Genomic DNA, 23,590 nt, shown 5'->3' with positions numbered 1-23,590 from the left:
CGGAACTGGAGAGGAGAGTTGAGTAGTTAATCTCGAAACTTGATTTGTGAATTGTGTGATCTGGGTTACCATGGCTTGATTGCTGTCAGAAAGGGCCCGGAGGATTTACTCGTGTTGCCCCAGAAGAATCCCCTGGCTGGTTAGGGCTTGATGAAAGGGAGTGACTTCCAGGTTATTGTCCACTGGGTCCACGTTGGCCAGATTGTTCTGTTGTAGTGCACGATCTAACGACCCGAAAGCAGATCTCAGTGAGGTGGAGAGCTGGATAATAGTTTTAACAGTCTTTATTGTAACACGGTAAACAATCACTGGTCGATGAACACGAGTCAGGCATAGTTCACTGGAGCCGATAGTGAGGTTTGCCGACACGGTCCATGGAGAACCGACTGGGCTCAGGGGCGGAGACGGTGAGATTGGGTTCTGGAGATGGCTCGTGCAGCGTGGCAGGCAGAACAGGAAAGGCAGTTTGCAGAGATCGGAGAGGACAAGGTGGCTGCGATCACTCTGCGGCAGAGACAGACAAGGTTACACGGGAGACAACAACAGTGAGCAACAAGAACTTAACTTGGTCGGGTTTGGAGCCAGAGCGAAGGTACCGTACTGATGTACTCAGATGATCTGGCACCAGTTGCATGGTAGAGCCAGGTAGATATACTGTGGGAGTTGATTGGGTGATGAATGTCAGGTGTGCCGGTGATCCACAGCAGGAGGGAAAACCAAAGCGCCCCGCCCATGCCTGTACACACACACATACACACCAAGAGACGAACAGAGGACTGAAAAGGAACACAGGGAGGGGAGAGAAATACTAGAGTACACAAGGATAGGAAGAGAGATGTGGCTAACTATGACAAATAATGTATGAAAGATATGGAACATCATAAGGTTTGAATGGAGGTCTTCACCATTTTGGGCTTTTATTTTGAAAATCTGAAATGACACTGTGTGTGTGTGTGTGTGTGTGTGTGTGTGTGTGTGTGTGTGTGTGTGTGTGTGTTTCTGTGTGTGAGACAGAGGTAGATTTGAATTGTGAATTAAGATTTTTTGTTTCTATCCAGTTTGAATGAAGTGTGTTTTACTATTTTCTGCGAGGTAAAATTTTCTCAATGGTCTCTGGTGGGCTGTAGCTACCATTTGTTTTGGTCTGAGAGTACTACTGCCATTTGGAGTGATAGAAACTGGTTGTTTTAACCATTTACAATATCTTTACTTTTAGCTTTTTGATATCTTTTTAAATAGACTTTCTGTAGTCTTAATCAATTTGCAATTGACTCAGGTTGGTGGAAAAATGAGGCATGTCTTGTACAGACTACCATAGTTGGTAAGTTTTTGTGACACTAACTATCAAGGCATGGTTTCTTAAGTAGAGGTAAACAATATTCAGCATTGTAGGTCCCAGAAATGGCCAGAGATCTTTAAAGTTTGGCTGTTAGGGGGTTGAGGAGGCAGGTAGTTGGTTTTGAATCTAAAAATAGCTCAGATAACGTTTCAAGAGAAACGGTCTCAAAATTTGTAAGAACAGAGAATAATGGATTCAACATATGAATATTGCAATACCGATTTTACAGTAGCTGGAGATGAGGAACTAATTTTGAAACTAATCTCATCTAAAATATCACAAGTCGTAACAGGTGAGCCACTAACTGTCATAGTTTGGGGTTTTCTTCCTGTTTTATTTTGAAGTGTTCTCCTCTACTCATGTGTCTTGTTGTTTTACTTCATGTCCTTGCCTTTCCCTCCAGTTTTGATTGTTTGCCCCGCCCTAATCAATTGCACCTGTGTCTCGTTGTCTCCCCTACCTAAGTGTGTTTAGTCTGAGTTTTTCCTTTGTTCAGTGTCAGTTCGTCATTTGCACATTGCACGTGGTTTCCCTTATGTTCAGCTTGGACTTTTCTTCTGTTCCTTTTTGACCTTGCATGGATTTTTGGATTTTGTACCTTGCCTGCTCCTTGTTTGATTTGTTTGCCTTTCTTGGACTGCCTTCCCGATTTGGACCTATCTTGGCACCTTCTGGGAAACCCCCCAGCTCTCTTATTTTGAGTTTGAATATTTCAGAGAAGGAGGGGGGGATGGACAGAGCTTCCGCCATTTCCAGGCTGATATACAGTAAATAACTGTGAACAATGGTGTGCGCTCCACTGATCTGTCCCAGCCGGTATGTGACCGACCTTCAACATTGAAATGTGGTTTAAATAATTAGGGCCCAAACACCGAGAATCTGTGACGAGGACCTATTGAAATTCAAATGATTATTATTATTAGGGCCCAAGCAGCGACCGCTGCAAGCACCCTATTAGAATTACTCAGATTATTTATTTTTCTTTGTCCAAATGAATCGTAGTTTTGTGGGGCTAAAAGTGCTAGAAAACTCATGTCACACTTGTCAGAAGCGGCGAAAATTTATGGGTCCATATGGGCAAAATGGCTCCATAGCACCCCCTACAAAATTGAAAAAAAGCAGCCACTGGTCTACATTTCACCTACATGTATGAAGTTTGGAAGGTACATGTATCTCTTGGAGCCATAACCTAAACCCAACAGGAAGTCAGCCATTTTCAATTGAATGTGCAGTTTGAGGCCATTTTTCACCATTTACAGGCTCCGTATTTTAAAGAATTCCTCCTAGAGAATTCATCGGATCAACTTCAAATTTTCGCATTGCAATCTAAAGACCATTGCCATCAAAAGTTGTGCTAAGTGTGAGTTTTTGTTGAAGGGCGTGTCAAAATTTGACGCCATGCTAGTAATAGCGTCACCTTCTGGCAACTGGAAATGACACATTTTATACTTTGATGTACTCCTCCTAGCAGGTTAACCAGATCCACCTCAAATTTGTGTAGAAAAGCCACAAGAGCTTGATGATCCTTCATTGTGTAGCTTTTCAGTTTCTCATCTTCCCAAAATTTCACGTTTGATAAGAGTTCCGGTCTAAGGACATGCAACTACATGCCATAAAGGAGTCATGGTCATTGCACCACCTACTGGCAAGAGGAAGTAGGCCTTGCGTGACAATCATCTTAATCATTTAATTTTTGTAAAATTTTCATGTTGTGGTCTACACTTGATATACTGGAGCATGACGTATAATTAGGGGGTGTTGTCTAGCGCCACGTAGTGGACACAGGAAGTGACATTTAACTCCTTTGTGCGGTGTTCAAAATGCATGAAAAATCAGAGATGCGTAAACCTGATTCTGATCAAGTTAATAGCCTGTATTGTACAGATATATTCAAGACCAGTACACATCTGCATTTCCCTCCAAAGTCTGCTAAATGTGACAAATGATGAACAGGTGCAGCTAAACACTCTAATTCTCTAACTGAACATTCTAAAATAGGTCTGGCTATGCGAGACTAGATCCTCCCCTTCAGACCAGTAAGAGCCATGAAATCGAGGACAGCTCGACAGCATTTGCTATACTGTACATCAAGTAATAATAACAAGATCCTCATGATATTTTAATAATAATACATTTTATTTGTATAGCATTTCATACAAGGAACTGCAGCAAAGCGCTTCAGAATAAGAAAAAAAGAAACAAAAAATAAGTAATGCAAAAGGCAATAAACACCCTCAATTTACCTGAACGATAAGCTATTTTTTCTTTGAGGTTTACTCTGAGTTCCTCAGAAAACTAGATAAGAGTTTAGCTGCGCCTGTTCATCATTTGTCACGTTTTAGCAGACTTTAATATATCTGTACAATGTAGGCTATTAACTTGATCAGAATCAGGTTTATTGCCAAGAAGGTTTTCACATATGAGGAATTTTCCTTGTTATACAATAATAATAATAAACATAGTACGAGAAAAAATAAAGATGAAAGCAAGTACTGTGAGTCAAGAAGTATAAATAGGAAATAGAAAATTGACTATATGAAAAAAAATATTATAAAGACAATAAAAAATATCATCATAGTCCTATCTGTTACAATGTCACAGCTCGGGACTGATGAATTCCAGAATCGAGGTTGTAGTGTGCTACCTAACATAGCCAACAATGAACAAAAGCTATAAAAAGTGACCATTAGCTTGATCATGTCATAGACTATGAAGTAATTTGATAGCCTATTACTATGTGAAACAGTGAACAATAATTTGGTAACATGTGGGACCTCTGCTGGTCACTTTGGTCAACACTATTTGGGAAGGACCAGCCAAACACCAACTCCTGGTTGACAGAACAGTCGCCCAAGACTGCAGAACCCGACACACCAGCCTGTGCACTGCCTGGATTGATTACAAGAAAGCATAAGACTCAATGCCACACACATGGATCACTGAATGTTTGGAGATGTACAACATCAACAGGACTCTAAGAGACTTCATTGCAAACTCTGAGGCTGTGGAAAACCACCCTTGAGGCCAATGGCAAGCCACTTGCACAAGTGTCCATCAAATGTGGCATATACCAAGGAGATGCTCTGTCCCCACTGCTGTTCTGCATAGAAGTGTAGAAGTGTAGTCGAATGGTGACAAAGAGAGGGAAGATAGTCCACACAGAAGGGGTCTCACTCCCAGAAGGAACAATAGCAGACATAGAGGATGGGTACAAGTACCTTGGAATACCACAGGCAAATAGCAACCTTGAAGAGGTAACAAGGAAAACAGCAACTGCCAAATACCTCCAATGAGTAAGGCAAGTCCTAAGAAGTCAGCTCAATGGCAAGAACAAGTCCCAGGCAATAAACAGCTACGCCCTGCCAGTGATCAGATACCCTGCGGGAATAATAAGGTGGCCAAAGGAAGAGATACAGACCACAGACGTTAAGACACAAAAGCTCCTCACCATGCATGGGGGGGTTCCATCCCAAATCCAGCACCCTGAGACTGTAAGGAAGGCAGCCGTGGACTAGTGAGTGTGAGAGCCACAATGCAGGATGAAACATCCAAGAACCACAAGTACATCATAGATAAGGCCCCAACAGATGACGTGCTCAGTGAATGTCTCAGGCAATGGGGAACAGAGGAACAGGTGATGGAGGAGGGACCATCATGGGAGGACAAACCCCTACATGGGATGTACCACCGGAACATAACTGAAGTGGCTGCTATCAAGAAATCCTACCAATGGCTAGAGCGGGCCAGACTGAAGGACAGCACAGAGGCACTCATCATGGCTGCACAGGAGCAGGCCCTGAGCATCAGAGCAATAGAGGCCCAGATCTACCACACCAGACAAGACCCAAGGTGTAGGCTGTGCAAAGAGGCCCCTGAGACAATCCAGCACATAACTGCAGGGTGTAAGATGCTGGCAGGGAAAGCATACATGGAGCGCCATAACCAAGTGGCTGGCATAGTGTACAGGAACATCTGCACGGAGTATGGACTGGAAACCCCGAGGTCAAAGTGGGAAACACCTCCAAAGATAGTAGAGAATGGCCGAGCCAAGATCCTGTGGGACTTCCAGATTCAGACTGACAGAATGGTAATGGCGAACCAACCAGACATCGTGGTGGTTGACAAACAGCAGAGGAAAGCCGTTGTGGTTGACGTGGCGATACCAAGTGATGGCAACATCAGGAAAAAGGAACATGAGAAACTAGAAAAATACCAAGGGCTCAGAGAAGAGCTGGGGAAGGCCTGGAAGGTGAAGGCGACAGTGCCGGTGGTCATTGGAGCACTCGGGACAGTAACCCCCAAACTGGAGGAGTGGCTACAGCAGATCCCTGGAAGAACACCAGACATCTCAGTCCAGAAATGTGTATTACTAGGAACAGCAATGATACTGCGCAGAACCCTCAAGCTCCCAGGCCTCTGGTAGAGGACCCGAGCTCGAAAGGATGAGACCACCCGCGGAGGGTGAAAGATGAAGGTTTTTTACATATATATATATGAATGACATGTTTGTTATTAGTCTTGCTGCAGCAGCATGCAGGCCTAACCATTAGTACAGTATCTGTTTAGTATGATCTAAACTGCATAAAGTGTTATACAGTAACCCAAATGAGGCCATATAAAGCTTTGTAAATACCCCCTTCTGTACGTCAACTTTACATATAGAAGATCAGGTATATGATTTAAAAGCAATGATTGTGTTTAGATACCTGCTGAACACTCAGCATCAGTATGTACTTCATTACCTTGTTCCACAAGGCTTTTATTGTAATTGTAGAGAAAATCTGACAATTCAACAGAGTAACAGGTTATCTATTTCTCTCTCTCTCCCTGCAGTAACGTTAGGGCACACATTTATTTATTTCACAGCAAGTTACACTATGGATAAATGAAAGTATACGTGTATATAAATAAATAAATAAAATTACAAATAGATAAATAAATGTGTGAATAAATGAACAAGTAAATAAATAATTTAATATACGAATGAATAAATAAATATACAAATATCTATGTCAATATATGAATAGATAAATGCACATATTTAATGTTTAATTTAATTTGTGATTTATGTTTTTAGGGTGACAAGCATTAAATTACAAAAACAAATTAAATTTAAGTACTTATTCATTTAAGTATTTTATTATATAATTATATATTTATTAAGCATTAAATTATATAATTATGTATTAATTAATGTAAGCATTAAGTTATATATTTATTTATTTGAGCATGTCATGATTATATTTTTTTCAGCATTTAATTATATATCATTATTTATGTATTTAATATATTTCGTTTTGGCCCTTACAACCCTGCTGGCGCTGCGGTTCTGCAATTGGATGATGTTGAGCTCTCGCGAATTTATCGGGAACGCGCGGCACGTCTCTCAGGGCGGACATTGGGACTGTGCTAACAATCGCTTCACTGGCATGTTTTGATTCCTGAAAGTTATTGTCAGTGGACTAGCTGTAAAATGTCCGCTGTAACGCCGCCTGTAAATGACCAATATGTTTTTCGTCGACGTGAATTTGAAGAGCTGCCGTCAGAAAACCTGAGAAGATGGCATACTCCTCAACCTGGCCACGGTGCAAGGCAGACCGCACTACACCACCAACGACATTGGGTAAAGCAGAAGTACAGTAACAAGCTAGCTGTAGCCGTTTGTTAGATTGCATGCTAACGTTGTCGCCCTAACATGGAACACTCGTGGACCAAGATTCGGGAGTGGTTCCACTGTGCCAAGCTTAGTGAGGTCCTATGGTAATGAAAGAGCTTGTCGGTGTCCGTTTACTACGACCTAATATTTAACTGTTTTCAGTTAGCAGTTATCTTTTGTAACAAGCCCTAATAACTAGCGCATGAGCCAAACTCCATTCAAAAATCGCATACTTAAATGTTTTTTTTTCAAAGGCAAGCGATACATTCCTGGTAGAACATGACTTATGAATATTAAGAATTAACGTGATCACGTATTAAAGACGGGATATAAATGAGCCCGATAGGTAAGTGGCTGCGTGGTTAATAACAATAGTTAAGAGCTGGCTGGTGTAATACGTACAATATAATACAGTAGCGTATAAACACCGAAGTGACTGGGTTTTCATCTTTTCAGCTTCTCAAGCCATGTCATACTTTCTGTGTATGTATATACAGGGCAGCAACTTTAAATGGGACGCTTTTTCAATGTAATTCGGTGCCATGTTCTCACAAGAGAGAACAACATGTGACAGGGCTAGGCCTTATCTTGAGTTCAGTAATGATTTGTCAGATTAACAAAGTGGGAAGGTAGTTTATCTAATCACAGTGTATTATCAAATTGAATTTGTTCACTTGGGAGTGAAATTGGCAGTCCTCATCCCATGTACAGTAGTTGGACTTTAACTACTATTTGAAGCTCATCACAATGGGAGTTCAGATTGCAAACAACATTGGTGCATGTTAGCCTATTATTATACAAGAAAACTCACCGTTTTGGTGCAATTATTGGATAATTGGATCATTTATTATTTATATATTATATATTTATTTATTATTACTTCCACTAATCGGAAGATCGGTGATTCAATCCCGGCTTCCCCCACCCCGCAAGTCGAAGTGTTGGGCAAGATACTTAACCCCTAATTGCTCCTGAAGGCTATATGTGAGTGATTAGTTTCTTTGTTCTGCACCTTGCATGGTAGCCTCTGCCATCACTGTGTGAACGGGGTGAATGTGATGTAGTGTAAAGCACTTTGAGTAGTCGGAAGACGCTATACAAGTACAGTCCATTTACCATCTTATAGTTCCAGGTTTGTCATTGTACAACCATTTTGTTAGTTATATTAGGAGTCAACATTATGTTTAGTTCAAACTGTAGAGACTTTTACATTGTGACAAAAGGCACTAGCTCACTACTCCATCAGACTAACACATTTTTTAACACACACAATCACTGTTTGACAATATTTTGTGATTTATTTCAGTACACTGCATTTGATGCATATCCAGTGTTCTTTGTAATTCACAGTTTTAACGTCTTCTTTGAATGGGTGTGTCTCAGAATGCTCTCTAGTTCAGTAAGGAAGTAAATCATTATACAGTGAATGGGATTACAGGTTGCCATGAGGTTACTGATTCAGTTACATTATACACAGTGATAGCACAGCTCAGAGGATTGATAATGATGTCACATCAACAACATGTCTGCCCAGAGTAATGCATTTACAGGGATTCAGGTAGACGGTAAACAGGATATCATTTTAGTGGACAAGAGCAGGACAGTAAAATTAGGTGGAACAACGGTAACGGTAAATGGCATTGTTAAAATATTTTAACTTTTTGTCTAGGGCTGTGCACATCCCATGCAAGTTTGTAATGTTTCCAGTCAGGATGCTTTCAATTGCTCCTCTGTAAAAGTTAGCAAGAAATTGGCGCAAGAATTGTGCCTTCTTAAGTTCCCTCAAGAAATACAGCCGTTTCTGAGCTTTCTTTACCAGCGTGGAGATGTGTGATGTCCATCACAGGTTCTCTGTGATGCTGATTCCCAGGAACCTAAAACTGTTAACCTGCTCCACCTCAGCTCCACTGACAGGACAGGGCTCAACAATAAGGATTGCCCGATTGCCCGGGGCAAGTAAAATGCCACGTTGGGCAAGTAAATCGATTGTTGATTTCCATGCTGATGATGGTGGTGTCGTCTGCAAACTTCACAACAGAGTTCTCTCCATGTCGGGCATTGCAGTCATGGGTGTAGGCCTACAGTGTGAACAGGAGGGGGCTGAGCACACAGCCCTGGGTACGTATATGGATCGAGACCTGGTTCTATAAGGACCCAGTTCCAAATTTCTCAAAACCTGAAAATCAATAAGGTCTGAGCATATCGATACTGCTATCAAGATTAGCGGGTAACGTAACGTTATGTCTTGAGAGACAAGAGTCATGTCATTTAAATCAAATCAGTGGTGCACAAGCATACGTCGATTGTCTAAAAGTCTTTGAATTCAATTGAATTGCCTGCTAACTGCAGTTAAACTAAACAAAGAAGAATCAAATTGCCTCACGCCCTTGTTAGCTTCATTTCTCATTTGGTCGGTTGGTTACTTGCTAGGATGCTGAGATGCCAAGTTAATTTCTTAGGAGGGGGGGAACACAACGTCAATGCTGAAGCTGCTCAACGTTGCGCATCAAAGCCAAAATGCAGCACCACCAACTCTGGCTGCTGTTGTAGGACAGTCATCCACCTAAGGTATACACGGGGCGCGCACCCCAACTTCCCCCAACTAGCAAATCCTGTTCGTTGACAATAATAATCCAATTGATAATAATACAAAAATATGCAATCTCTTAAAGCGACAGGACAGACATTAACCAACACTTAAATGTGGAAAAAAAATACTTATTGAAATATAAACAAAACAGTTTCTTAAATATTTAGCACATTTTACCACATTAAAAATGTGACACTTGCCTTCTGTCTGATAGTAATGGCCTAGTAATGAGTTGTGTTTAATGATAGTCCAAAATATGTTTAACATTTGTCAGCTTCATTAATTTAGATGGTGGTCAGCTCAAGCTCCCCCTATATTTATTGTTGTAAAAGATTTGATGGACATTATATTATTTTACTATTCTCATAATTATATATATTACATATTATTATGTTGAAGGGGCCCTGTGTATTCCTTTTCAAATAAATGCTCAGCATCAGCAGCGTTTATTGAAGGCTAGGCAAATTTCATTATGTTCATATATCAGTCACAGACTCACAGTTAAGCAATAAAAGCAATACCAGTTCTGTTAAGAATTTATTGTCGTCTCATCTTTCCACCACATTAATAGAAAAAAGGAAACAGGCACACTGCTTTTTGACACTGCACACAAGGCTTGACAAAACAACATAAGTTAATGTTTGAGACAGCGGGGGGGTTTGTAAGGATTTAACTAGGGATGTCCACATCATCGAAACGTTTTTCGCCCAGAGTCCGATCCTTATACTTTCCTAAATGTAGATTAAGTTGTCTGTTGACATATAAAAAATAACAGTTGCAGCTTACTGAATTTAGTAAACCTTATTTTTCAACCTTTATTTTATATTATCCCAATCAGAGTCCTCTAATATTGGTCAATATCAAGTTACTCACAGAATTAAGGTTAATTAGTGACAGCTGGTATGACCTACTGCCAGCGACATTTGTCATTTTAACCAGTGAAAGTGAGTCAGAGCGGTTAAAAATTAGAAGCAGCTACCTCTATGTTTTGTACACTGCTCTTTGCCAATGAAAAAGAGAGATGAAGGATAACAGATTTGTTAGTGTAGCTCAGCAAATCCTTATATTTGCCAACCTTGGTATTGTGACTATCGACTCAGTTCAAATGTTCCAACATAGTCACTTGCATAGGTGAAAAAGAATGTTCTTGACGCGTATCCAGAGTCAATGAATTTCCGAAACAATGACGTGTCTTTGGGTGATTTCTTGCCGAGTGATGATGGTCACAGACAGAAATAGATTACCTTGATGAGATGAACGTGAAGTGATCTAGATTATTGCTGTTTATGCTATGCCATGCTCATGTTTACGCTTACGGTAAGAACCATGTGTTCCCGCCACCTATGCTCCTATTCACCTGTGACCTTAAAGCACCTGGCTAACATCACCGGACCAGTGTTACCTTATAGACTAGACGCATACTACCATCTAGTGGTCAAAAATGTTGTAGTCTATAAATTCAGAATCAGAAATACTTTATTGATCCCCGAGGGGAAACTCTTTAAAGACGACGAGACGGCGCTACGGCAACAGGCAGCATGCACGTTGGCGCATGCGCACTACACACACAACTATTTACATACATTAGAAAAACATGCTAAATGGCTCCTACACTTGGCGTCAGAACTGGTGTGCCCAAATCATTTTTCACATTTCGGCTGAAGAAGTGTGTGTGGACAAACACAATACAGAACAGTAAGGAGAGGATCGGGTTTGATTTGATTGGTTTTATTTTAACCGATACCGATCCATTAAAATATGCCCAGATCGGTCTCAATACCGATCTCAGGAATCATCTTGGGGACATCTCTATATTTATCCAGACCCAGCATCCTTTTATAATGGATATCAAATATTTATTGGTCTCAGACAATGAAAATGCATTGTATTAGAATTTCACTTTGACCTTGTAATGAAGTAGACTCTAACAAACCAATAAAAGTCCTTTTCCCCCCTTTTTTTTAAAACAAATAATTTTAGATGATACCATGTTAATATTCAAGTTATCAAGTTCATTCCATAATACTTCACTTTCAGTGTACAGCAACAGATTGGTTAATGTCAATAGGCCATTTACAACCATGTATACCACTGCTGACTCACTCTAAACCAGTGGTTTCCAAAGTGGGTGCCTTAAAAGTTCTGTAAATGAGATTCTGAACATTAATATAGCAGCAAACAACTATTTGCTGTGTAAAGACATAGTGGAGTAATGGCGTTCTGAGCAGAGAATGATGTCACACTCCCTCTCTGTGTTGTTATCGGAGCTTCTCTGTGCTTTGTTTATACAGCCACACCGGCCTCACGTGCATGTTAGTGCATGTGAGTCCCTCCGTGTGAAACTGTTCGTCTGAGAGGAGAGCAATATAACAACTGGTTCTTTTGTCATCTAACATGGTGAATTAAGGATTTATTTCGACCAAACCAGAGTTGGTGAAGTGAGAGAATGAAGTGTGTTTAACAATGAGTCTGGTGGCTAACGAGAGCGATATAACGGCTGTTTCTGGTTAAACAAAAACAAGCTTACTGTTTAACAAAAAGTCTATCGCTTTAGGGATCCTTTCCATAATGTTGTCAGACCCTTAAAATAATAATCTGAGCCTGTCAGTGGCAAAAACAAGCACTTTTGGTGGACGTACTTTGACTAGCGCATTTGTCCCCAGCAGCCATTGCATCCCGTTTTACGGCTGAGGCGTAGAGCCAGAATATTTTGGTGAATTATTTTGACCAAACCAGAATTGGTGATTGTTGGAACAATGGAAAGACTAACAAAGATGGTTTTGGTGAATTTTATTTAGTTTCTGTCAAGTTTGAATTAAGTGTGTTTTATGATGATCTGCAATGTAAAATTACTGTTTTTCTCAATGGAGTCTGCTGGCCGTAGCACCCATTAGTTTTGGTCTGAGATGCTAGTGCTCTAGTGCGATATTTAGTGGCAATGAATGTCGCTCACAGCTTCTTTAAGGAGGGGCCAAGGGTGCTGCAAAATTTGTTAATTTTCATTTCTTTATTGTACATTTTTAATAATGTTTCACCACATTGAGACAGTGTAGTCCCTCATTCGTCCAGGAGTGTTCTATCGTAGAAAAGGTTTCAGTCGTAGTCATCTGGACACTGTTTTCAGAATCAAGACGTTTCGGCTCCCATCCGGAAGTCATTCTCAATTGTGAAAAAATGGACCGGGAACTCAGAAATTTAAGCTACTCTGTGTTACATAAGCCCTGCCCTCAGGAAGGAGTCTTCCTGAGTTTCTGCTGTTTACCCTGCCTAGTTTCACCTGAAACTGACCTTCTTTTGTTTCCATGATGGCCCAGTAATCAGTAATCAGGCCTATTGTTTTCTGGCTGCACCTCCCTCATCACTGTTAAGTACCTGATTAGCGTATGATTGGCGTGACCAATGTGCTAATACACTGTGGTAAACAGTTTACCACAAAAAAAACAGGGCAACGTGAACATTAACTACTTTTAATGTAAAGCCTGATCGATAATGAACTTTTGAGGCTGATACTAAAATTGATATTTGGGTGTTTGAAAAATAAGATAATGATAAATAGTCCGATATTATATTTTTTGAACATAAACAAATCTAAGGAATCCATGTCAAGATTGTTTGTTTGTTTATTTGGTTATTGAAAGAATTGTGACCAAGATACATACTGAGTGGGACATTTACAGTGAAAAAAAAACTTGTCAGTGCTCGCTTGTGGACATTGTAATGGTGACACTGCTTCTAAATTACCTGAAACCTAGTTTGACATTTCTGTACTGCAATTTCTTGTTACTCACTGGCTGACATATACACCTATAAAAAATATCTACAATAAGCTAATATCAATCTAGCTCTAATTTTGTGTTAAGTTTTCAATCATCAAGAAAGAAGCAAAGTGATAACATTGAAATCTCCTTATTAAAAACCTGTTAACTATGCTGCTATGCTGTGAGTTTTCCAGGCAGTGTCCAACTTAACATTTTTTCCCCCACTGTTCCACTTGGCCAGTAGTTCAGAGTTTTACTGGCCCCATGTATATTTTCACTGGCCCGGCACCCAAAAAATTTAAATAACTTTTTAAAATTTTTTATCATTTAATAATTATAGGGGCCCTATATTGCAACACATCCCGTAAAAGGACATTTCAATCATTCCTGTATATTATAAGACAATAGGTAAATATTATCATTTTAATCCAATCCAAGAGTATAGTACAGTACAATATAGGAATGCCGTTATTATCAGTATTGTTGTTGTTGCTATCCGTCCTTGCCTGATACAAACGACATCTTGAATAGTGAGGCAGTGCACAAATTTGGCAAGGATGAGAACAAAAATCACTGACCACTATGAAACATGACTTATTTTGTCTCTACTTGGGAGACAAAAACCCACAGTGCTCAACATTAGACAGTCAGCTACAGTTAAAGTTGACGTTATCTAGCGTTAGTGTTAGCGTAGTGTTGACCTAAAATAAGTCAATGTGTTTTCTTGCTGAAAACAAATCTCATAGCGGGTTATTATAAAAAAAATTGTTGAGCACAACACAGCAACAATAGGGAGATACTACAATACGACTGTATGATCATGTCAGTATTTTCAGATTTTTATATTAACGTGAGTACTGTAGCTGTTTAGCTCAACGCAGCTGGCTACATGGCTAGCTAGCCACAAGTGCCTCAGCCAAGTGTCTCATAATAGGGCGCTAGACTGCTATATGAGGTGACACCCTCAATAACAGTCATGTTTTGGGTCTAAACACTAATGAGCAGATTTATAGTAGTTCTGAACTTGAATTTACCTTCACTGTAGATAACACTCAGCTGCACTTCTACAGTGAATATCACCACAATAACCATTTCTCAACCGAAAACAGCACATGTTCGAGTGGGAATCTGACCCGAAATGGTGGACAAATGAACAACATTGGCAATCAAGATTACAGGTTTCCCTCACATTTTCCTCAGGTAAATACTGCTATACTGTATAGCATAAACACTGCTAAATACTGCTATTTATGTCTCTGTCATAAAATGTTAGCTTAGTATTTATGCATAAACTCTCTAAACCGAGAGAGGTACACTCTGTTTACTCTGTCTACTCTTTTTCGTTTGTCTTTATAGGTACATTTGTCAGAAGTGACCTACAGAGCCCAGTGAAGTAGAAAGCATTGTGAAGAGATTCAGAGGTGACGTTAGCATGTACAAGGTATATGTAGGAATCCTGAAGTTAAATTTAATACCTTTTTTTTAAGACCTCATTGCCACTTCGAGTGGCTAATGCAAGGTTTATTAGAACAAGTAATATCACTAACCAGGCATGTGATTGGCAAAAGACAAAAAAGCAGGAAAATGTTTTTAGTCAAATAACTTGATGTTATTTGACTAAAAACTATGCATTTTCCCTAATCCGGAAAAATCACATCCCTGATACATACTGAAAACAAGCTACAAATTTAATATTAATTTAATATGGCGTGTAAGACTTTTTAATACTTTTTAAGGGCCTTAATTGTAGCTAAATTGATTTATAAACTTTTAATACTTTTTAAGACCCCGCAGACACCCTGTAATGTTAGGTGGAAAGTATGATATGAAACTAATAGAAGATGTTAAACATTAGTCAAGTAATTATTTCTAGTAAAAAGACATCTAATAAACATTATCAAAGTAATAGTATAGTGATGACTTTAGCCACCAATGTGTTATCCTGTATGTACACATTAGCTATAAAAGACCAGTGACGCTTGCCATAATGAGGCAGAAATATACCTGGAATAGACTTTGTCCTGTACCATGTCAACATAAGGTGGAATACTGATCTTACAAAGTAAATTGCTTATGTACTTGAAATACTACTCAGTATTTTACTTGTCAGACATTTACTACCATATTTATGTTTTAAAATGTTTGTCAAAGCTGCAGATTATCTGTTTGATATCCTTGCAAAATACTGTAGAGAATATTGTATAACTTATATTGTGAATTGTCAACACCATAATAAAGTTTGACTGTAAACCAGAGAAATGTCTGTGTTGCTTAGTCACTATTTACTACCTGTAGTAAATGATTACTAGCAAAACTCTTTAACATTTCCATAGTCAGGATGTTAAATGGACCAGGATTTTTGACACGTCTACATGCATGAAATCAAAAATCACAAGGTTTGTCATAAAACCTTTGTGAAAGAACATGATATATTTCTCTAATACCACAAGACCCTTACTACTAAAATTAAAAATTACCAAAACTCTCCTTAAAATAAAGCACTTTAATAATAGCCAATGCAATGGAAATATAAATTGTGTGTATATATAATGCACAAAGTAGCAAAGCCATAACTTTTATGTAAAAAGTCTAGATCATGTCCTCCATCTGGGTAAAGGATTTCTTGTATAGTGAAGTTGTAAACTAAAGTTGTGTCAGCTGGTAATGGCGGCGCTCAGGTCACAGTGGTCATCCTGACATGTCCTGTGGATACAGAGACTTCCTGATGCTGCTGGACGCTGTGTTGTCTTCAGGCCTTTGCTTGACTGAAGCACGAAGCAATAACGTCCTCCTCTGATGGTTTCTCAGACTGTGAGGAGAGTCTGGTGGGTCCAGGAACACCTTACAAACATGAGCATCATCAGGTCAGTGAGATAACCTGCAAAACATGGCAGATTCAGTGTTATTTGTACATTATACTGTCATGATGTTTCATCAGTGCAAACCATGTACAACTGCAGATAAATGTGGTCTTGAATGAAGGAGAAACATGTAGGTGTGTGGTGATCACAGTACTAATGTCAAGGTGATTACAGTATGACCAGAGGAAACCAAAATGACAGAACATGTGTGAAGTGACCCGTCCACTGTAATTGTGTAATTCTTGAATCAAGCTTGTTATAGCATACTATGTATTTCATTTCTCAGCGATCCGACCATAGTTATTGACATTTAAATATTCTTCAGTTCGCTTTCTATAAGGATCACTCCCAGTGTTGATGTAGCCTGATGATTTAAACAATGTGAAGATATGGTCCATAGACACATGATTTGGGAATAACTATTTCCAATATTCAGTCAAACTATTACCTCATATCTATGTGCCATTACAATGCTAAAAAGTTAAAGTATCAAGAGAAACGTGGATACCTAAAAACTTAATATTTTACCTGTAACATTACAGATAGCAAAACTATACATGACAAACAGTGCAAAGTTGAATTATTGCGCATTAAAAATATAAATGTAAAGGAAATAATAAAACTTTGCAGCTAAACTAACATAATTTCACTAACCTCTACTGACGTGATTCTTCAGTGTCCTTGTAAAGTTGAGTGTGAACTGATCTTTGTTCTGGCAACCAATACTCCAGGAAGGTCTGGCCTTAGAACAAGGTCTAATGGATCTATAAAAATAAATGTGTTAGGAAATGGGTCGGGTTGAAGATAATAGGGTGGTAATACTATTCCTGTCACTACAATCAGCAAAATGTATCTTCACAAAGTTCAGGAACTCTGCTTTGCTTGAAGGACTGCATCATTTATTTTTAATTTTATAATTTAGATCATAATATAGCTACATGTACAGCTACATTCAGCTTATGCTGCTCACCCTGCTCTGCGCCGATCAGCACACCTCTGTCCGCCCTGACAGCAGCCACACCGCTGCTCCCTCACTCTCGCTCACCCACTTACTGACTCACTCCGCTAGTTTACCGTTAGCCTGCACACTGCAGCTAAAACATTAGTGGTACCTAAAACTGTTAAGACCACACAAATGGCAAAGTCCTTGCTCTTACAACTGCTAACAAAACTTTATGTCTTTAACTTAACGTTACAGTTACCAACATAAGTTTGTTTGCACAATCTTTCCCTCGACAGAAAGCTCAGCTGCCAGCCGCTACTAGTGATGCGCTCACAATATCTAGTCCTCTTGGCCTGAGACTTACAATATGACAAACCAACTAAAATAGTAGGCGACACCATCAAAATGTTTGCTTTGGAGTTATATTAGAGTTAAGCACTAACTAGCTCACTTGTAAACGAACTATGCTACGTCAACGAGTGATTGAGCAACACTTCAATGGCGACGTTGCAGCTAGCCACGCTTGGCCATTTTGTAGCTTTGCTGCCGGTAGTCCGAACACAGCAAGCGGCATATGATGCGCGTCAAGTGGTGCCCCTAGCACCAATAGGAAGCACCACTTTAGCACGTCAGCAACTGTCTCTGCTCATCCATTGATCTACACCATATGCTGTGTTCCCTGCATTGGACGCTTGATAGGCACCTTCATTTTAGATCGACGGTGGTCAGTTTAAAAGTTTTTCGGGCGTTTTCCAGAGGCGGAGGGTCGCAATGGAAAACGCCCCTGATTTGCATAAAGTAGCCTAGATTCAACTTCATGCAGATGAGGAGCAACCAACGTGAGGGCCCAACTCTCGAAACACAACGCTACCAGAATGCATTGCAGGGTTTTCTACATAGACAATGAATGGAAATGACAGATCAGGGGAGTTTTTGGACACGAGGGGTCGCGCTGCTTCCCGGCATTGGACGCTTGATAGGCGTTCCACTAGATGTCAAGATAGATGACTGACAGGTGCTCTCCTTCCCTGAAACACGACAGGAAACACGTCCTGGCTGCATCTGATTGGACAAACGCTTTCACTCGTAGGCTGTCTGCTCCCGGGTATCAAACCGGACCAATATAGCGGCTCGTTTGGAAAATTTCTCTTATATTACAAAAATAGTTTACCGAAATGTGTTTCTGAAGACATTTTAGGCAGGAAATAAGCCATGCATTTGCTGAATCTGTCTTAATTTTAGATCGACAGTGGTTAGTTTAAACGTTTTTCAGGAGTTTTCCAGAGGCCGGGAGTCGCACTGGATGATCCTGATTTGCAGCCTAGATAGATAGAAGTAGCCTAGATCCAACTTTATGCAAATGAGGAGCGGCCAACGTGGTGGCCTGTCTCTCGAAACGCTACGCTACCAGAATACATTTCAGGGCTTTCTACATAGACAATGAATGGAAAGTGTTGTAATGATGGATCGTGTGGACACACACCATGATCATAAGAACTGCATACGGTGCCGCCGCTCAGCCTTGCAGCCAATCTTTCCGAGTGGCCACTTGCGGTATTGCGACGAAAAATCCCCCTGCAGCCCAAGCAATTCTCATTGCAATGAATAGGTGCCATTTTGGGGTCCGGTATTCAGGTCTTATAATACATCCATGCACCGTATCCAGTTCTTATTATACATCCATGACTAGAAGCCGGCAGTGAGGGGGCGGGGTTAAGGAATTTCTTTTAGCCCGGTTTCGACGGTCGACAGAGCAAATTCTTACTAGCTCGTAAAGCCGGGGGCCCATCTTGTTGGGGGGGACTAGAGGAATGGCAGTAGTAAGCAATTTCATATTTTCACAGCTTCTATATTACCCCTCCGAGTCTATGACTTAAGTCAAATGGAGCATGATTAATTAATAAGGAATATGAACAGTACAGTAGCAGCTCTGTTCATGACTGAAGGGAATTTTATGGCCAAATGCGTGTGTGGGATGGTTTTCACTGACATTATGTGTAACCTGTCCTGACCTTGTATCCACAGGTTGATGGCAGCCGGACCCAACCTCGACCTCCCAGCGATCCCAGCACCAGATGGCCCCACGTGGACGACCCCACCACCAGAGAGCCTCAGCTGGACGATTGTGAGCGGATGGGGATTCTGTTTGGGATGCTCAACAAGTGTCTGCGGGGGATGGGCTTCAGCCAGATGTACTTTGGGGACAAGATAGTGGAACCAGTAATGATTGTCTTCTTCTGGCTGCTGCTCTGGTTCCTGGGTATCCAGGCCCTGGGACTGGTGGGAACTCTGTGCATTGTCATCATCTACATCCAGAAGTAATGAGAGCTGATAATCAGAGTGGAGCCTGCTGTTTTTCTTTGGTTAATGCTTACACATGCTAATGGATGTTTGGATTGGAGCTTCTCCTGCCTCAGTGACAGGAGTGGTGCAGTCCTGCTGCCTCTGCTGTTGTTATTATGACATAATGGTATTGATCAGCTGATTTAAAGGAACAAGAAGACATTGTGGAAAATGGTTTGGCTACAGAGTGAAGGCCAGGAGTCCCAGCACTCAGGAAACAGAACTGCACACATCTCTGTGTGGACTGTTTCACTAAAAAGATGAGATCTTTGCTAACACAGTATGTTAGTGTGGTGTGCGAGCGCAGCAGTAATGTGACTCTAATATTCAGTTATAAGAAACAGTGTCTGAATGTAAAGCTGACATACAGTACATGTTGTGTTCTTGTGAAACCCTTTTGCTGTATGTTTACTTTGTAATAGACACTAGGGTTGCACAATATATTGATAGCTGATAAATGAGATAATGTAATTATTGTTGTTGTTCCAGTAATGGAATTGCAGCTGGTAATTACGTCCAGTAATGCAGAGACTTATTACAATAGCTGTGGAGAGGGATGCCACCCGCCAAACCTGGTTCTGAATGAGTTCAGTTCTAAATAAGTAGCCTAAGCGATCTTGCCTCTCAAAATTTCTCTCCTCTGCTCTCTGTGTCTTAGTGCCTGTGCTTGCCCGATTAACCTCCTCCCTCTATTATCAGTTATTGTTATCAGCCCTGAAATTGCACATTGATGCATCTGTAATAGATACAAGTGGAAGCCCTCTTCATTTCAATCCAACTGACTGAATGAAACCTTTATTGCCCCCTAGGGGAATTTGCTTTGGACAAAGAGCATAAAAGAATATCAAAAAAACATCAACAACCATACATGACAGCACATAATATAACATGCATTGTAAAAACATAATTGAAGGAGTGAAGTATGTTATTAATGATTTCTCACATTCATGGAAATATAAGAAATCGATAAATTGGGATAAAACACCCAGTTTGTACTGGAAACTAAATGTGTTCGACAGATACAGTAGTGTTCTTGTGCCAGTTATTGTGGAGCCACAAAACTAAACTTTTATACTGGATGCAAATCGTCTTTACCTGTCAGACTGTTTAATTTTGTGCAATTGACACAAAAAGCCTCTTGTTAATCATCATATCTGATTGTCATCAAACTCAAAATCCTCTAAGGTTTATATATCTTCTGAACGCCTTCTCAGGCTCAGGTGTTGTTAGTCTTTAAATAAGGAATATGTCCACAATCACAAACACATTGTAAATCCAAAGCTGAATGTTTACACTGCCAACTGAAGTAGATGAAGCCAACCCTGTCTCCTATGAGTCACCCACATATGCAAACTGGCAACGTTTTGTTTCAATGCAGGAAATAGCGTGACATAAAGGGGGGGGGTCTTCAAAAGTTTGGACAGGGTTGTCTTTCTCAGGCTTTAAGTCAGCGTTGGCCACGACTTGGTTAAACATTATAACCGACTTATAACCAAGTGTACAAGTTCCCTAAACATAATCATTAAAAGCTGTTGTACTCACCCAGAGTAGCTACTGTACAGGAAACAAATGACAAATGCTGATGCAGATTTGGTCAGAATAAACATATATGTTCACCATTTAGATATATTAAAAAAAACGTTTGCACATGGGCTGATAAGGCCGGCTAAAGGAACATGAATCAAACAAACAAAAACAGATTCTCATCTCACAACTGAATATCTTAACAGTATGGGAGTATCTAAAGTATCAACATTTTTGTTTGATCTGACCTTTTAATTGTTCTGGTAGTTTCCAAGTCCGGTAGTTTTTATAATTGATCGTCATATTTTTACTCTTCTGTTATTACTGTACATTTTGCTGACAGATTGTTCAAATGTGCAGGTGTCCAGGTTAACTGACCACACACTGTTGTAGAAGAACAGAACTGTAGTCATCACACTGATTTTAAAGTTTACTACTGAATATAAAAGTTAAAGTAAAAGGGGAAACATCATCACTGATGATGTCCAGTATGTTCTCCACTGACTTACTGTAGCCATGCTGCATTTGTCCTTATATCAATGATTGTTTATAAGGCCTTTGCACTGAGAGTTTTATGCAAAAGAAATACTGAATCAAAACGTATTGCAATGTCTGATTAAAACTGAGTGTTCCTAAAAAATGTTCTTTGGCTGTCACTGAGTTTTACAGCAATGTCTGCAGAAAATGTTGATACGTGCTCCAAGATGAGGTCATTTGTCACAGTGGGTCTGTGCCGTTACTCACCTGTGACTATAAAGTCGTATCCCATTTAACAAAATTCACAATAGCTTCACATCATTTCTAACCTTTTTCCAAACCATTCGTTAGTGTTTTTCCCACCTTCCAGGTAGCCATTGGTTTTCCCATTCATTTCCATTGTAAAAGTGAATTGGTAGACTCTAGAACTTGCTAGATTTGTGTAATCCATCACAGTGAACATCAGGGCCCCGTTTTTCAAATGGGGTTGAACTAATCCAGGTTAACAAATCCAAACATGAATCAAGAGTTAAAACAATGATCAGCACTCGTATTGGCTGAGTGCTGATCATGATTGTATTGATGATTTGGCTGGGTTTATCGATAACCTACATGTTCTCATTTAAAATCATTATTTCAAAATCTTAATCATCCCTTGTATGTGAAAATGAGTTCATATACAATTCGGTTCGAGTGTTGCTCATGACCTGGCGAACTGAATAAGATGCGTGTTGGCAGTTCTCGCTGTGCCAACAGCTCCAGATACATTTTAAAGCAGAAGTATTAGCAGCAAAATCTTCTGAGATAATTATTATGGGTCTCGTCCTGGGCGGTGAGTCCGAGCTGCACGACACTTTGCACATAGAATCTATGGACCCTCCCGATCAAAGGTTATTAAAAGAATTTTGATACTCCAAAATATGCGCAAGTTATAAAGGAACAACTTGCAGTAAGCCCCGGAAGTGATGTCATATCTCCACATAGGATTGTGTAATTAACACGAAACTTAGGCCAGTACTTTCCCGTGCCCCTCTGAGGCTCAGCGTAACGTTTGGTGTCAGTCGGCCACTAAGTGGCGCTTTTGTTGCAAAATCATGACAAATGCGAAACCTACCTTTTTGAACATTTTGTATGATGCATCCGTTAAGTAAAGACACTAGAGCTGGATGGACATGTCTTTGTTTTTGGGCTCCTAAGACCGAAGGCGTGTCTCTTGCGGTGCTGTACTCCTATGATGGAAATGTTTTCTCAAGAGTGTAACTTGTTAAGTCATACACATGAAAAAGCTCATAAGCTCACAGAAAGAGCCCCCCCCCCCTCACGGCAGTACAGACTTTCCACCTTCAGTGATGAATGTTGCAGGCCCTAGTTAGCAGGTAAGAAACCCATAGAAATACATTCATGGTAGCTGTAGTTTGTGGAAATTATTTGCACATTTACAATTTTATGTAAATGTGACCAATGACTGTCCGATTTTGTGTTGGTGTGGTTACCATGTGACTGTAACCTTGCTGTTGCGTGATGTTTTCTATGGATTTCGAAACAAGTGCATCGTCATTAAAATCACCCATTATTATTTTGCCTCCTGAAAGTTGATTCAAATGGCTAACTACAGTAGTCAGGGTTTTTTTGAATAGGCTAATTTTGTATGATGACGGTTTATACAGCAACATGTAATTGTGGTTCAGAGGCTGAACATTAAACATTTTGATTTTGGGGTGAAGTGTCCTTCCTCTGCCCTCATTCCTCAGTTGGTATCCACTGATTCTTTGTCCTACATAACACACAAAGTAGTTCCCTCTTTCTCCAATGTTTGTATAGCTCCAATAAGACAATTGACAATTTTCTTTTTTAAATATTGTCTTTGGTTCCAAAAGTTCATGATTTAATGAGAGGGACAAAGGAAATAAGGAAGAGAAGGAGGGGGGAAAGAAGGGAGGTTCAGAAGGAAAATCATCTCAAAAACAGACTGACGGCATATTAAATGTCCTGCAATATACTTTACAAGAGAAATTTAAAAAAAGAACTTTATAAGAAAATGTTAAACCCAGGACGTAGCACATTTTCAAGGTGGCACCACTTAGAAGAGGCAACAGCAG

At 40.0% G+C, this 23,590-nt stretch overlaps 1 protein-coding gene across 8 annotated transcripts; it reads left to right on the top strand.

The window, feature by feature from the left end:
- Nucleotides 1–6,699: 6,699 nt before the first annotated feature.
- fam241a (family with sequence similarity 241 member A) lies at nt 6,700–23,067 on the top strand. 8 transcript variants are annotated; one of them, XR_006374502.1, is made up of 5 exons: nt 6,824–6,962; nt 14,453–14,543; nt 14,700–14,764; nt 16,152–16,207; nt 19,173–19,258. XR_006374502.1 is itself a non-coding variant. In XM_044166046.1 (3 exons), exons 1-3 carry the CDS (start codon nt 6,899–6,901, stop codon nt 19,467–19,469), a joined length of 417 nt encoding a protein of 138 aa, XP_044021981.1. In that variant the 5' UTR covers nt 6,725–6,898; the 3' UTR covers nt 19,470–23,067. The 8 variants fall into 8 exon arrangements, 3 of the variants coding, with proteins under 3 accessions (XP_044021980.1, XP_044021981.1, XP_044021982.1); XR_006374500.1 differs by having other exon boundaries at nt 14,700–14,784; nt 19,173–19,253; XR_006374503.1 differs by lacking the exon at nt 19,173–19,258 and having other exon boundaries at nt 16,059–16,193.
- Nucleotides 23,068–23,590: the final 523 nt, after the last annotated feature.

The sequence above is a fragment of the Siniperca chuatsi genome, linkage group LG15 (assembly GCF_020085105.1).
Source record: "Siniperca chuatsi isolate FFG_IHB_CAS linkage group LG15, ASM2008510v1, whole genome shotgun sequence".
In the NCBI taxonomy this organism is placed as follows: domain Eukaryota; kingdom Metazoa; phylum Chordata; class Actinopteri; order Centrarchiformes; family Sinipercidae; genus Siniperca; species Siniperca chuatsi.
This window is presented reverse-complemented; position numbering and strand designations above follow the sequence as displayed.